General features: G+C 54.2%; 2 protein-coding genes across 2 annotated transcripts in view; both read left to right on the plus strand.

Moving 5' to 3' along the window:
- Positions 1–8,995, plus strand: part of RAB44 (RAB44, member RAS oncogene family) — a 34,989-nt gene extending 25,994 nt beyond the window's left edge. The window contains exons 10-14 of the mRNA XM_045865987.3: positions 1,998–2,079; positions 3,354–3,468; positions 4,573–4,674; positions 6,201–6,277; positions 8,271–8,995. Of these exons, the coding sequence (XP_045721943.1) occupies positions 1,998–2,079; positions 3,354–3,468; positions 4,573–4,674; positions 6,201–6,277; positions 8,271–8,361 (467 nt within the window). The 3' untranslated portion in view covers positions 8,362–8,995. The remainder of the gene's footprint in view (positions 1–1,997; positions 2,080–3,353; positions 3,469–4,572; positions 4,675–6,200; positions 6,278–8,270) is intronic.
- A 2,808-nt stretch (positions 8,996–11,803) lies between these two features.
- LOC123837276 (succinate receptor 1-like) lies at positions 11,804–13,284 on the plus strand. The gene is given in 5 exon segments (XM_045866154.2): positions 11,804–12,130; positions 12,133–12,379; positions 12,570–12,643; positions 12,646–12,776; positions 12,778–13,284. Coding segments are annotated over 5 exon segments (1,143 nt in total). The 5' UTR covers positions 11,804–11,946.
- Positions 13,285–15,186: the final 1,902 nt, after the last annotated feature.

The following is a 15,186-nucleotide window of genomic DNA, read 5'->3' on the forward strand; positions in this document are numbered from 1 at the left end:
CTTCACTATCAATGGGGCCGATTCTGGCTTCCTGGGTCGAGAACATTGCTGCGCTCTCGGCCTCACCTCCTCCATTCCCACCCCCTCTCTCAGAAGATAAGAACTCTAGCCTGCGGGCATTCGAGAACAGGACTGGGTGGAGGACCAGAGCCAGAGCCAACGGAGTTTTAGCTGAATGTGCATTTTTGGCCAGGCTTTTGCATATCCCCATTTTACAGATGAGGGAAACAGATCAGTGAGGCCCTGCTTAAGGGTCCTGCCCTTGCTGGGGCCCGAAGTTCAGACCCACGGTCTCCTGCCTTCAGGGCACATGGCTCACCCCAGAAGTTTTAGCTTGTGCTGGGTTCAGCTTGACTCTCTCCCTGGGGCTGCTCCTGTTAAGTAGCAGATTCCTTGGGGAGGAGATGACCGTTATATTCTTAGCGATTTGTGTGGGTAAGTTATAACATGTTTGGGGGACGGTATGGGGGGCCACGTGGGTGGATTGAGGAGGGGGTGGGTAGGGAGGAGGAATGATGGGCTTTAATGGCGGAGTTAGGAAAGGCGAGACATACTTGTTAGAGTCGTTCATAGACTACACGGTGGGGATTTAAGCCGAGGCTGGGCATTATCACTGGTGGGGGGCGGGGGGGCGGTCAGATAATCTCAGAGGTTCCTGCAGACCCTGGGCTTCCTAAGACGTTCAGGAAAGAGGGCAATAAGGGGAGCGGATGCTACAGACGAACTTCTGCTTTGCCATTTTGCTGAGTCAGGCCCCCCAGGCTGCCACTTCCTGCGGAGAGCATGGTGGGTGGGGTGGGGGTGGGGGGGCAAGGTTGCAACCACTGCTGGGGCAGCAGCAGATGGAAAAGTCTCTACCAGCTCAGGGCTGGTATGAGGAGGCACCCCTTCTCCCCCCGCCCCCCCCAGCTGGTCTGGGGCCTGTGGTGGGCTCTGCATCCTCGGGGCTTCCTTAGGAAAGGGAGTGGGGATGGAGAAGAAGTCCCTCTCATCACTCCTTACTCTGCTGGAATTCCTTGGGGGTTGTCAGGAAGGTGCACCCCCAAAGCTTCTAAACCCTTCTGGGATTTCACTATTACCTTCATATTTTCAGGGACAGGAAGGGTCTGGAGGCATGACCACAGCGAGGTGGGGGGCTGTGAACTTTGAAGGGCTGTGCCTCGGGGAGATGAGAATAATGATGAAAATGATCGCCTCCCAAGCACCCCTGGGCCAAACCTCAAACATGAGTCATTCAGTCCTCCCAACCACCTTGCAGTGTAGCCCTTTTTATTTTATTATTGTTATTTTTTCTTACAGATAGTTTTAAAATTTATTTATTTTCAAATAAGCTCTACATCCCATGTGGGGCTTCAACTCACGACCCTGAGATCAAGAGTTGCATGCTCAACGTGCCCCAATGTGGGTCTTTTTAAATTGTCACCTTGCAAAGGAGAAAGGGAGGCTCAGAGAGGTAAAGTGACTTGCCTGAGGTCACACAGCCGTTACAGCGGCAGAGGGTGGACAGCTCCCAGCGCAATCAGTCATCCCCGAAGCCAGCACTCCCCCCACCTTCCTGGGCTGCCTGTTTCTACCCTGCTGTCTGGTTGAAGGGGGAAGAGCCATGCCATAATCAGGAATGAAACAGGGAGTATTATAAAAATAAAATAGTGACCCTGGTTCTCCTGAGTGACCTGAGGAATAACAATTGCTGTACAGTTGGGAAGACAGCTATATTCACAGAGGTCAAAACAATGCAAGGTGCCTTGAATCGGCACTGAGCATGAGGGTGTGGGAGTGCAGCGGGGACCGTGAACCCCACGGGCTAGGTGGTCAGGAAAGGCCTGTTGGAGGATGTGGGCCCTTGTGTGTGGATGGGATTTGGAGAGCCGAGGGGAAGGAAGCCCAGCAGCCAGAGGGGCTGGTGTCGGGGACAGGTATATCCTGGGCACAGGTTTGGGCTGGAAGTCCTGGTTGGTAACTTAGAAGCAGGCCTGACCCAGCTCTGTGTGTCCTAGGAGTGGATTTTCGGGTCAAAACTCTGCTGGTGGACAACAAATGCTTCCTGCTGCAACTCTGGGACACGGCTGGCCAGGAGAGGTGACGGGCACTGTCCCCGTTCGTGGTATCAGGGTCCCGGGGGGTAAGCCTGAGGCACAGAGGGATGGAGGGCAGCCCTGACCTTGAAGACTCCACATAGGCAAGAGGCAACCAAGGGCCAAAAAGGCATCCAACCCCCTAAGGACTGAGGAGTTCGGGGAGGCAGAGAGGAGCCAGGCTCCAGCCGGCTGACTGAGGGGGCAGCAGAGCCGGGGGCCCCTTGGCCTAGCATCCCAATGTGGCCCCCAGGGGACAGCTGCCTGATCTCCTGTCCTGAAAACGCTGGCCCGCCACTCTCCAGGTAGGCAGTAGCGATCGAAATCTAAAGGGCACCTCTTCTTTGACCGAGCGGCCCCACTCCCAGAAACTCGTTCTGCTGATAAACTCATCCCTGACTGTAATAACGGCTTATGTCCACAGCAGCATGGTTCATATGGAGAAGCACCGGGAATGGTCTGACCAGGAGGCCAGGTGGCCCAGTCAGTCAGAGCCTAACTGCACAATCCGTAGAATATTACGAAGTCACAAAAAAAGACTGTGGACTCTATGCACCAATGGGGAAACATCTCCAAGACGTTTTCTTTTTTTTTCTTTTTTTTTTTTTTAAAGATTTTATTTATTTATTTGAGAGAGAGAGAATGAGAGACAGAGAGCATGAGAGGGAGGAGGGTCAGAGGGAGAAGCAGACTCCCTGCCGAGCAGGGAGCCCGATGCGGGACTCGATCCCGGGACTCCAGGATCATGACCTGAGCCGAAGGCAGTCGCTTAACCAACTGAGCCACCCAGGCGCCCTTGTTTTTATTTTCTAAAAGATTTTATTTATTTATTTGTTTGTTTGTTTGAAAGAGAGAAAGAAAGAGAGAGCATGAGCGGGGAGGGGCAGAGGGAGTGGGAAAGGGAGAAGCAGGCTCCCCACTGAGCGGGGAGCCCAACGTGGGGCTCGATCCCAGGACCCCAGGATCATGACCTGAGCCAAAGGCAGACGCTTAACCGACTGAGCCACCCAGATGACCCCAAGACATTTTATTAACTGGGAAAGGGGAAGGGGCATGATAGAGTTTTCACTGGGTACTCTTTGGTACCTTTTGAAGCTCGAGCCATGAGAACTGTTACGTATTCAACAATCATACTGCTGTATGCACACTCTCTGTAGGAAGCAACTGAGGCAGGAAAAGTTAATTCTCCCACTCTGTGCATGAAGTAGCTGAGGCCCGGAGAGGCCAGGGCGAGGGGTCCACCCACCAGGCCTAGCCTCACGCAGACTGTCTGGGCAGGTACCACAGCATGACGCGGCAGCTGCTCCGCAAGGCTGACGGAGTGGTACTCATGTACGACATCACCTCCCAGGAGAGCTTCGCCCACGTGCGCTACTGGCTGGACTGTCTCCAGGTAAGCGGCCATCGTAGCCACCTGCAGATGGCTGTTGGGGTTGGCCCTGGTCTGTGGAGTCAAGAGGGACCTTGTATCCTGCCCATGCCCCCTTTTTTCCCAGGATTACAAATGACACGACAGACATGTGGGTGATGTGACCCACTGAGGGCATGTGGCTGGATGAGCTGGGAGCATAGTCATAGGAAGAAACCACAACCACATAGTACAGCCTCCAAAACAAACTACTTCCTTTATCCTCCGGACATTTCTTTCCTGTATACAGCAGCTAGGTGATGTCTTCTTAACGCCTGGGGATAATGCAAGTCTCGTACCACTCTAGGTGACAATTCCTCTGTCCACACATCTCTAGTTCTTTCCCCCATGTACTTAATTGAGACATATATACTGAAATTCTGCAGTATGTGTTAGTGCACAGCAGAGGGGTATGAAGAAAGACATGTTGGCTTCTCTCTGGAAGCTTCTAGTCTAGTTGAAGAGAAGCAAAAGCAGTGAGATAAGGTAATGTATGAAGGAGGCTGGGCTCTGAGTCTGACAGGACCTAGGTTTGAATCCCACCTACCCTGCCCCAACTCTGTCATCTTGGACAAGTGACTTAACTTCTCTGAACTTCAATTTTCCAACTTCTCTCATACAGTTATTAGGATTAACTGATCAAATTGCCTTCAGAACAACACTGGGTATATAGTAAGCACTCAGTAAACAGAAGCTAGTCGTCATCATTGTCGTCGTCGTCATGAAACAATTAGGAAATGAGCCAAGCCAGCCTGTGTAATCAAGCGCTGGGCTGTTCAGCACAGGCAAGAAGAGAGGAGCATGGGCAGGAACAATCCTGGAAAGCTTCCTGGGGGAGGCAGGTTTGAGGCTGGCCTTGGAAAATGGGTGACACGTTTGCAGGCAGAAAGGAAGGGCAGACTCACTGTAGATTGAAGGGAAGATGTCATGGGTGGGGGAAGGGTGTGGAGTGAGTGTGACATGGAAAGGCGGCGGAGGGGGTGTGTACCCTGTCAGCTTCCTGGAGGGCAAGGCCAAATCCAGCCAGGGCCTGGCACAGCAGAGCAGGACCTCAACATGTGTGGCTGAGGGCATGTGTTCAATACGCAGGAATCAGGGCCCGACGGGGTGGTCATCCTTCTCCTGGGAAACAAGATGGACTGTGAGGAGGAGCGGCAGGTGCCCATTGAGGCTGGGCAGCGACTGGCCCAGGTGAGCACCTGGACATCAACCCCCCACCCAGCCTGGACTGGACAGACCCCTCCCTGGAGGGTAGTGAACAGGTCCCCCTGGCCTGGGCAACTGAGAAGGACCCACTGCCCGTTCCTGCCCCTGCCCTGCCAAAGGCCGGGTCAGAGTGGACAGCAGCCTGGCCACCTCCGCCTCCCACCCACCCTGTTCTTAGGCCCAAACATAAGGCTGTCTCGGCGGGCATGACATTGACCCTCACGTTGAATTAGCAGATCCCCACACAACATTCTGACCTATATAAAAATATCTTCAGAGTAAAAAAAAAAAAAAGTTTTAAAAGCTTCACTTAAAATTCCCAATCAAATCTGAATTTTCTCTCCAGTCTGTAATTAACAGAACATTCCTTCTAATTTATTCTATCTTAGGACCCAAATTCTTCCCTGGCAAGATTACATCAAAAGCCCCACCAGCAGACAGTGGATACTATTTATTTATGAATAGAAGTTGACCACATTCCAGAAACTCCTTACCCCACCTCTGCCACAGCCCCTCTCGGCATTTCCATCTTGTATTTCTTTCCCTTTCTCCTCTCCTTTCTCAGAGTCATGAGGTCATCATTGTGGCTCCTGCTTGGCGGGTTTTTTTTCCCCGGTTAAATGGAGTGGCTCATCTCTTTGACATAGTAATTCCTCCTCTAGCAATTTATCCTAAGGAAAGAATCAGAAATAACAATCCCTAAGAGAATAGCATAATGGATACCCGCGTATAATGTATAATCAAGCATGTTTATATGAGGATATTCTTCACAGCATTATTTATAAGAACAAACATTTGGCAGCAGTTGGTGGTTAAGTTGTGGAGGTTCATGTGAGAGGCTGGCATTTGCCATTAAGAATCCTGTCCCGGAAAAATGTCCGAGGGCGTGGAGGAAATGCTCACAATGAAATGTGGACTCAGAAGAGCAGCTGCAAGCCGGGGTTTAGGTTGGGTTGAACCCTGCGAGGTTGCCCATACTCCACGGGGCCTGCCTGGGCAGCCGGTTCCGGGGATTTAATCCCACAGCGCGATGATGTGGAGCCCACTCGCCTCCAGGAAAAGGGTTCCATAAAACAGAATGGAAATATATATCAAACGCTAACAGGAGGGGTTTATATTTTGCTCTTACACTTTTTGCATACTGTATTTTCCAATATTCCGGCCCCTCCCCAGCTGAATTTTTTTGATGTTTTTGAAATCAAAAAAGCATAACTAACAGTTTAAAATGTCCCCAAGGGACGTTTCTCCAAGTTGGGACACAGGCTTCCCACCATCACTCCGAGCGAGGGCTGTGGAAAGTCGCCGGGGTGGCATCTTTGACCGGTGGCCAGCGCGGGGGGGGGGGGCGCGGTGGGGGGGTAGGGGGCGGGGCTGCCTCTCCCTACCCTCCCCCCGTTGGGGTTGGCCCAGGGGTGCACTGGGTGGGGCTCTGTCTGCTGGCTAGACCACCAGGGCTGGCCGGGGCACTCAGAGGGCTCTCCCAGGGCCCCCACACCCCTGTCTGCCTGCAGGAGCTGGGGGTCTCCTTTGGAGAGTGCAGCGCTGCCCTGGGTCACAACATCCTGGAGCCCATGGTGGACCTGGCCCGGTGAGTGCCGCCCGCTGCCCCCCACCCAGAGTCCCCTGGGCAGCCTCCAGAGCCCTCCTGTGGGAAGGGAAGGCCCGCTCTGAGGAAGCACTGTGAAGCCACAGAGAGAAGGAGAGAAAGCACTGTGCGGAGAGTCTGAGTCCAGTTCTACCAGTCCCGCTGACCATATGGACTCCTGAAAGGCTCGCGCGCTCTCTCAGCCTCAGCCTGCTTTCTCATCTGCACAGTGCAGTGAGACAGAGGGTCACCTTCCTGCTCTCCACCTTCTAGTCACTTCCACTAGATGTTTTTTTTCAACTTTTTTTTTTTTTTAAGATTTTATTTATTTGACAGAGAGAGACACAGCGAGAGAGGGAACACAAGCAGGGGGAGTGGGAGAGGGAGAAGCAGGCTTCCTGTGGAGCAGGGAGCCCGATGCGGGACTCGATCCCAGGACCCTGGGATCATGACCCGAGCCGAAGGCAGACGCTTAACGACTGAGCCACCCAGGTGCCCTTATGGTGCCATGAAAGACAAGGCAAAGGACTTTTTTTTTTTTTTTGAGAGAGAGAATGAGAGACAGAGAGCATGAGAGGGAGGAGGGTCAGAGGGAGAAGCAGGCTCCTCGCCGAGCAGGGAGCCCGATGTGGGACTCGATCCCGGGACTCCAGGATCATGACCTGAGCAGAAGGCAGTCACTTAACCAACTGAGCCACCCAGGCGCCCCCTTTTTCAACTTTTTATTTTTCTTTATTTACTTAAGTAATCTCTACACCCAATGTGGGGCTCCCACTCATGACCCCGAGATCACGAGTCGCATGCCCTTCCAACTGAGCCAGGCAGGTGCCCCATCTTCCACTAGATTTAGAATAACATCCAAACGCCTGGAAATGGCCTTCATCTTGGAGGTCCGGTCCCCACGCACACACATGTGCACTCACTGTCTCAGCTTGAGCCCCTCAGAGGGGCCGTTCCTGACCACTCTCCGTCCCACCACTCTTCTGGATCCCTGTCCCCTGTTTGTGTCCTTCAAAGCCCTTCTGGACAAACTGTAATTATGCGTGCATCTGTCCGGCTCCCAGTTGGGGGCTGCCTCCTGCCTGAGGCTGTGGATCCAGGAGGGCAGGGCCGGGTCTGTTTTGTCCAGCCCCCTCCCGGCACACCCAGGGCCTGGCACATACCGGGAGCCCAGTGAATGAAGGAAATGAGTAAGGTGGAAGGGGTCCTAGGCTGGATGACCTGGAAGCCCCTTCTGTGACAAAGCAGCCAGGGTGAGTCTGTGAAACGGCTCACCTGGTCACTCCGTGATGTCCTCTGATGGACAACTGCTCAACAGCTTCCCTTTGCTTCAGGACAAAAGCCCAAGTTCCTGAATATGGCTTCCAGGCCCCCGGGGCCCTGAACCCCTGTAGCCTCGAGGCTTCTTTCTGGCCGGTCTTTAGGCTTTGTGATTCGGCGGCGCAGTGGTCCGCACTCAGTAAATATATCATGAGCGAATGAATGAATGAGCTTCTTTGATTTCCCCAACCCCCAAGCTCTCTGTCTCTCACTGAGCCTTTGCCCTCTGCCGGGAATGCACCTCCCCTTGCTGCTAGCGAACGCTTCTCCACTGCTTGGTCTCAGCTCTGACACTGCCTCCTTCCTCCTTCGACGACCTTCGAGGACACGTCCCTCTGTGTGCTTCCTCATTCCTGGGTTCTGATGGCCCCTTCTCTCTCTGGCTCCTCATCTCTCGAGGCAAGGACATGCCAGCTTCGTTGTCCTATTCAGAGTCCCTTGCACAGTGTCTGGCGCACAGGAGGCTGGAAAGAATGCTAGGAAAGAGACAGAAGACCAAAGTCTCCATGGCCCCATTTTTCGGGTGCTGTGTGGGATGCAGCGCAAGGGCAGGGGAAGTGGGAAGAGAGGAAGCTCGGGGGGCGCGATCCCCCAGCCCCCCAGCTGCACCCACGGGCCCCTCCCTGCTGCCCTTGGAAGGGGAGACAGAGGACTGATGTCTGGTGTCATCACACAGGGCCCTCAAGATGCAGGAGGACCGCCTGAAGGACTCACTGGTGGAGGTGACCCCCAAGAGGCCACAGAAGAGAGCTGAATGCTGCTTCTGACCCTCCAGCCCAGCCAGGGGTGGGGGGACAGCCACCCCTGGGGTTTCCTGTCCCACCTTGCCAGGATGCAGCCATGACAGAGATGGCCAGCCTGGAAGTTCAGGACAATCCCCCTCAGGTCAGGACTTGGATCCCAGGGCAGGGGCTGTGCTAAGGCTGCCCTTTGCACGCTGAAGGATTTGAGGGGGTGGTGGGTAGTGGTGGTGGTGGTGGTAAAAACTTTCAAAAGAAAGAAAAAGTCAAAATGAATTAAGGAAAACACACCATATTATTGGCCACACATCCCTGTGGGGTAAAATCATAGGGTGAATGTGTGGGGGTGTTATTGCTCTTTTTATATGTATTTGTATTTCTAGATCTTCTGCAACGCCTGGGTATTCCTTACATAATGCGAAATATAACTAAGTGTCACAGGGAGGGAGGGAAAGAAACTTTCCGAGGAGCTTGCTTTGGGGCTGATTACCAAGTGCTGCAACCTGTTCATTATGAGACGCTTTATTAAAGCAGTCCCGCTGTTCTGTGCCTGCGAAGCTCGTGAACGTTGTCTCACTCACCACCTGTTTGTGAGCATCAAGTTTCTTCCGAGCAGAATCCGATTCCTGAGGAAGAGCAGTGTTTCGATGGCCCCTGATAGGCCCTATTACCCCTGTCTCCCTGAGCCCCGACCCCACTCCCTTTCCCCAAGACCCTGCTCTAATGTTGTGATGTTGCCTGGTGCAGCCCTCTGCCCTGAGGTTGGGGGGTGTTTGGGGGGGCCTGCGGAGCAGTGGAGAAACTAGATTCAGATCACTCGTGGGCTCCCCTTCGGAGCTTTGGTTGGAGTTCCCAGAACCGCCTACCATTCGCCTCCTGGAAGGTGGCTGCCCATTATAAGCCGGGCTGGGGTCCTCAGTGCCCTTAAGGAGGCTGCTTTGAGAGATGGCCCCTCATTGTTGGACTGTCTTCTGTCATGTACATTTGCTGCAACTATTGTCCCTGTCATCCTACTGTTAACCGCAATGATGCTCGCCACGTCCTGCAGCCCGGTGCGTGCAGGACTCTGACAAGTAATCACTCAGTACTGGGGAATCAGAGGAAACCCCAGTTTCACAGAGAGACAAGCAGAGACGGTTTGAGAGAAAGAGGTACAGAGCGAGAGACTGCAGGAGAGAGAGAGGGCAGGAAGTAGAAGACAGAGCCTTCCGACTGGCTTAATCAGTCTCCAGTCTTTGCCCCTACCCCCCTGCTCAGTTCCGAAAGGGACACCTCTGCAGCAGTGAGCTCTTTGTTGTTAGCGGCATACAAGGGGAAGTCGGGTGACACTTTGCCAAGAGGCAAGGTAAAAAAGATTCAGGCGTCAGAAGCCTGAGGTTGGATCAGATGCCCTAATGGGTCCCATTCAGCCTCTAGTCAATATGCAGGATGATTTCGTGATCAGCTAGTTCTCTTACAGGCCTCCCTCACGGATTCTTTCTTACCTTCTCCCTTCCTGGATCCTCTCTGTCAGCCCACAAGCCTCCCCTTGCTCTGAGCAGTTTCTAGGCTGTAGTAGGTTCTAAGACAGACAGGCAGACAGACAGGGAGAGGTGGGCTGGAGTGAGTGATGCCTGGCCACGGGCGGGGGTGGGGGGGCCGGTCCCGCTGTTGCTAATGGCTCTCTCTGGGGTCTGGGGACCTGGCAGGCCCCAACATCTCTGCCCTGTAGGCCAGCGAGTTAATGAGGCAGGTAAGCAGGGTGTGATTCCTGGGGGAGCCAGTAGAGCGGATAGAGCCCCCCATGTCCTTCGGGGAACCTGAAGGGGTCCCCCGGGCCTGCCCCTCCCATCTCAGCTCTGCCCCAGCTGTGGGCAGCCGGCTCAGGTTCCCTAGAGGTGGGGTGTGAGAAGGGACCGCACACCTGCCCAGAACCATCTCTTAGCTTTCTCTGGCAAGATCCAGCTTCTGCGCAGAGCAGAGCTGTGGAGGGGCCGCCAGCCCTGCTTGGTGTCAGAGGCCCCCAAGTCAGCAAGCAGGGCCCAGGAACCTCAGAGCAGCACGATGCACGTGAGAGCAGCAGGAGGGACCCAAGGTAGATTTCAGAGTGAACTTCCAGGCAAGTGGTGAGTTCTCAGGGCATGTCTGCCAAGGGGGCTCTGGTCACACCTTAGCTTGAGGCTGATTAAGAAAAGGAAGGCCAGACTGGGCTGATGGGGCTCAGGATGTGGAGTGAGAAGGGGAGGGCAGGGGGACTAAATGGAGCCTGGACAGAGGCGTTAGGAGAGAGAGCTTTTTGGAGCTGAGGGTGGGCAGGACCTAACAGCCCACATTTATAAAGCACCTACTTCGTGCCAGGCACTATTCTGAGCACCTAACTTGTCCTACCCCATTTAATCCTCACATCAACCCTAGGAGATGGGGCTTGCTTATCCCCACTTTACAGATGAGGAAAATGAGGCACAGAGGATAAGTAGCTTGTCCACAGTCAACGCAGCTAGAAAGTGGTACAGCGGGGCTTTGAACCCAGGCCCCAGCAGCCACAAGCTTCACCACGAAGTTAGGGGGCTTCTTATAGGAAGGTAAATATTTATATAAATATTTATTTATTGAGTTAATGGGCAAGTCTCGTCCCAGGAAAGCTAGGGATTCTGGCCTGGTTTGTGGGGTGGCAGGTGGAGATACTGGCCCCTGGGCTGACTCGGGGATGTCTAGACCCCATTTCTCAGCCTGACCCCTCTCAATCGGGGGCTCCCCATGTCCTCAGCATGTAGGATGGAGTGAGGGTGAGGAGGAAGCTGGGGTGCGGCTCTTCCCCCAGCCCCTGCCTGCTAGCCAGCACAGCACAGCTGGAGAGGGCAAGCTGCTCTGCCCTGGAGAATCCTCTGGGATCTTTCGAAAATGCCAAAGCCCAGACCAGCTAAATCCCGTCCCCAGGGTGGGACCTGTGGATTAGTATTTTTGAAACTCCCCAGGTGATCCCACTGTGCAGACAAGCTTGGGAACCCCTGACAGGGGCTTCACACCTTCTCAAAGCCCCTGCATATCCATCTTCTTGCTGAACCTCAAATTATATCTGCCTGTTTCATAGGCAGGCAAGGTTTTGTTTTTAAAAAAAAACAAACATATATATATATAGGGCACCTGGGTGGCTATCCGACTGGCTATCGGTTGAGCATCCGACTCTGGATTTCGGCTCAGGTCACGATCTCCGAGTCTTGAGATCAAGCCCACATCGGGCTCTGCACTCAGCAGGGCGTCTGCTTCTCTCCCTCTGCCCCTCCCCCAACTCTCTAAATAAATAAATAATAAATTAATCTAAAAAATACACACACACACCCCAAATTCAATTTCTTCTCCCTGCAGAAATTGTAGAAATAAACTACAAAGAGGAAAATGAAAATTACCTGCACCTCACCCTTTTGTAGCAGTTATGTTGACATCTGTTTTATTTTATTTCCTTCCTTCTTCACAGTTGAGGAAACTGAGGTGGGGAAACTGGGTAACTTTCCCAAAGTCACGGAGCTCCTAAGTAGCCTAGTCTGGATTCGAACCTGGGGCGCTGACCGAGGCCGTCCTGTCGGGTTGTTGTGAGGTCTCACATGACTGACTCCCAGCAAGGGCCCCCACTGGATGCAGGGGGCTGTGAAAGGAGGGGGGCCCTCCAGGGAAAGAGGAAGGTGGCCTCGGGCTGGTTTCCACACTGTCCTTGTGTGTCCGGAGCGGGAGCATGGAGCGGGGGCGGAGCCCAAGGCCACGTTCACCGCCGCCGGGCTCACAGCCGCGCCCGAGCAACTGCCCCGACGGCTCTTCGCCGGCTCTGCGGCCTCATCCTGCTGGCGGGGCTGCGGGCCAACGGGCTGATGCTGCTGCTGGCGGCCCCGAGCTCAGGCGCCTCCCGGCCACTCCGCGCCCTGACCACCAGCCTCATGGTGAACATCGCGCTGTCCGACCTGCTCTTCCTGGCCTGCGTGGTACCCGTGCTGCCGCTGAGCTTCCTGCGGCCCGACTGGTGGCTGGGCCCTGTCATCTGCATCACCAGCCGGGCCACCAACAGCGCCACCACGTTCTGCACCTTCTTTTTTTTTTTTTTTTTAAGATTTTATTTATTTATTCATGAGAGACAGAGACAGAGAGAGAGAGAGAGAGGCAGAGGGAGAAGCAGGCTCCCAAGGAGCAGGGAGCCCGATGTGGGACTCGATCCCAGGACCCTGGGATCATGACCTGAGCCGAAGGCAGACGCTTAACCATCTGAGCCACCCAGGCGCCCTGTTCTGCACCTTCTACAGCATGGTGGCCATGGCTTTTCTGCGCCACGTGGCGGTGGCCCGGCTGATGTGGCCCTCCCGGCTGGCCGGGGCGCCTGCCTGCTGCTCTGTGGGGCCATGTGGGTCCTGGGCCTCGCCGTGTCGTTGCCCACCTGGCTGTTCCAAAGTGTGGTGGTGCAGGAAGGGGCAGCTGGAATCGGGGCCTGCGTCCGAGCCCTGCCCAGACCTCCTGCTACTTACCCCTGCTGGGAGCCTGGCCTTCCTGCCTTGTATGTGCCGGCTGGGCTGCTCTTTCAGCCACGTGGGCTGGCTCATGTGGACACAGCCTCGTGGCCCCAGAGGGGAGAGCATCCAGGAGCACCAGGAGAACACAGGGCTCATCCTTGTGGTGCTGGTGGTCTTTGTGCTGATGTGGGGGCCCTGCTCCATGCTGGGCTATGTGGCAGCCGTGGGTGGCCTCCCTGCCATGCTGGTGGCTTTCGTGGCATCCAGCCTCTGTACCATCCTGTCCTACTCCAATTGTGCCATCAGCCCCAACCTCTGCTTCTACCTCTCCCGCCACTTCCAGGCGGGGCTCAGGGATCTCTTCCGAAGGCCAGTGGCAGCCAGGCACACTGCGGGTGTGGCCGGGGCATCCAGCCCCTCCAGGAAAGGGCCCCAGGAGGCCTGCGGGGTCTGGCGGGGATCTGAGAAGATAGGCTGATGGGAGAGAGGGCTGAGAGTCAAGAGAGGTGGGAAGACCCTTAGGGACGCTACAGCCTGTCCCCTCCATTTTACCAGTGGGGAGACTGAGATCCAGAGAGGGCAGGTGGCCCAGCCAAGGGGACACAGCAACTAAAATGGCAACTAGATTGATGCTCCCATTCCACCTTGGGACTCAGATCCTTATAGATTCTACCACTTCCTAGTTGTATGACCTTGAACAAGTCCCTTCACCTGTCTATGACTCTTCTCTCATCTGGAAAATGGGATAATGATCACACCTTCTTCATAGGGTTGTTATAAAGATAAACGTAACACATATAATGTGTTTAGAAGAATGCCTGCTGCTTCGTAAGTGCATTTGAGTGTTGGTCATTACTCTTACTATTATCATCATTTTATTTTTATTAATTCAGGAACATTTGAGGTGAGGACACAAGAGGTCGGTAAAGGGATTCCAAAGGCAGAGAAGTGTGTAGAGGAATGACCCAGAGAATGACAGCCCAGGTCCTTAATCCCGAAGGCCTGGGGAGCGAATGGGGGTGAGGGGAGGAGACCGCTGCAGCTGGGGTGGGGGCCCAGAGGCCAGGAGAGCCTTTCAGGGACTTCTCCCTTCTTTGCCTGCCCTCCCCTAGCTCAGTCACACACATACCTCTCAGCCCAACAAGGGAATACAAAGTCAACCTTGGAGCTGTGAATTTCTGAACGCCCTCCTTTCTTCTCTGTGGTTACTCTTCCCAGTGTGGCACGCCCCTTCCTTCTTTCCAGAGCAACCGAAGGTCTCCACCTCTCCTACCCCATCTCCTCTGAGAAGTTCCCAAACTCCAGGCCCTCCCTCTGGCCTCCTGGGAGCAGGCCTCAGAATCTGTGTTAGCCTGGGAACCAGGGAGATTGTCTTAAAGTCCCAAGACAACATGTTCTGCTTGGTAACAGTGTTACAGCTAAACGCGCGCACACACACACACACACACACACTGTCCCCACGGTCAAAAATCTTTGGAAACAATGGGTTGAACCAAGTTAAACCAGTCTCTTTGCTGCAGGACTTATCAGAGCCTTGAATACCCTAAAGGCCATTGGGGTTCTCTGAGACAGGCTCCCAAAATCCATGCAAGAGAACCAGTGTTCTGTGGAACACACCTTGAGAAATAAGCCAGGAGAGAAGCCACAGCGTCAAGCACAATAAAGATGCACTCAGCAGCGGCTCTGAGACTTGATTCTCCTGCCAGGTGGGCATCTCCTCTCGACGCTTTCCCACAGGTGCCCAAGGGGAGGCAAAATGGGTTACTGGTTCTGGGAACTTTCCTCTTCCCAAGCTATGACCCCACCCAGTTCTCACTCAAAGCGTATCGGAATGCAAGTCAGAGGGGTATCTAATTATAGGGACAGCCATGAATCAGCTCTAATTTACTATAAAATCATAAGAAGTAAATAAGTCCCAAACTTTGGTATAATTAGTACCAAATTTCTTGTGATGTGCAGATTGGGAATGGCTGGCTGGAGGGCTAATCTGACCGTGAGCTTGCCCAGAGGAGGGAGAAGTCCCCTTTCCCTGTGATCCTGGGCTCTGATGGTCACAGTGACTTATATATGAAGAGGGACCAGGAGGAGAGAGGTGGTGTTTATTGTGCTCAAGTGCCTCCTGTCTGTGCACATCACACACTTCATGTGGGCATATCTCGAGGCCCCGCAGTGTGGCCACACGCTAATCCTGCAAGGAAAGAGGAACGGTCCCATCGAACAGGAGCAGGAACTCATCCCGGGCGCATGGCCTGTGAGTCATCCAGGCTGTGCCAGGAGCGCCCCTTTGGTGCCCACAGACCCTGGCCCCTCCCACGGGCTTGGCATCGGTAGCCCAGGGTGGTAGGATTTCCTTGCTCACTGCTCCAAAGTAGGGGTCACT

The sequence above is a fragment of the Mirounga angustirostris genome, unplaced genomic scaffold, assembly GCF_029215605.1.
Source record: "Mirounga angustirostris isolate CCGP_5_RB_7025 unplaced genomic scaffold, mMirAng1.0.hap1 SCAF_8, whole genome shotgun sequence".
Classification (NCBI taxonomy): domain Eukaryota; kingdom Metazoa; phylum Chordata; class Mammalia; order Carnivora; family Phocidae; genus Mirounga; species Mirounga angustirostris.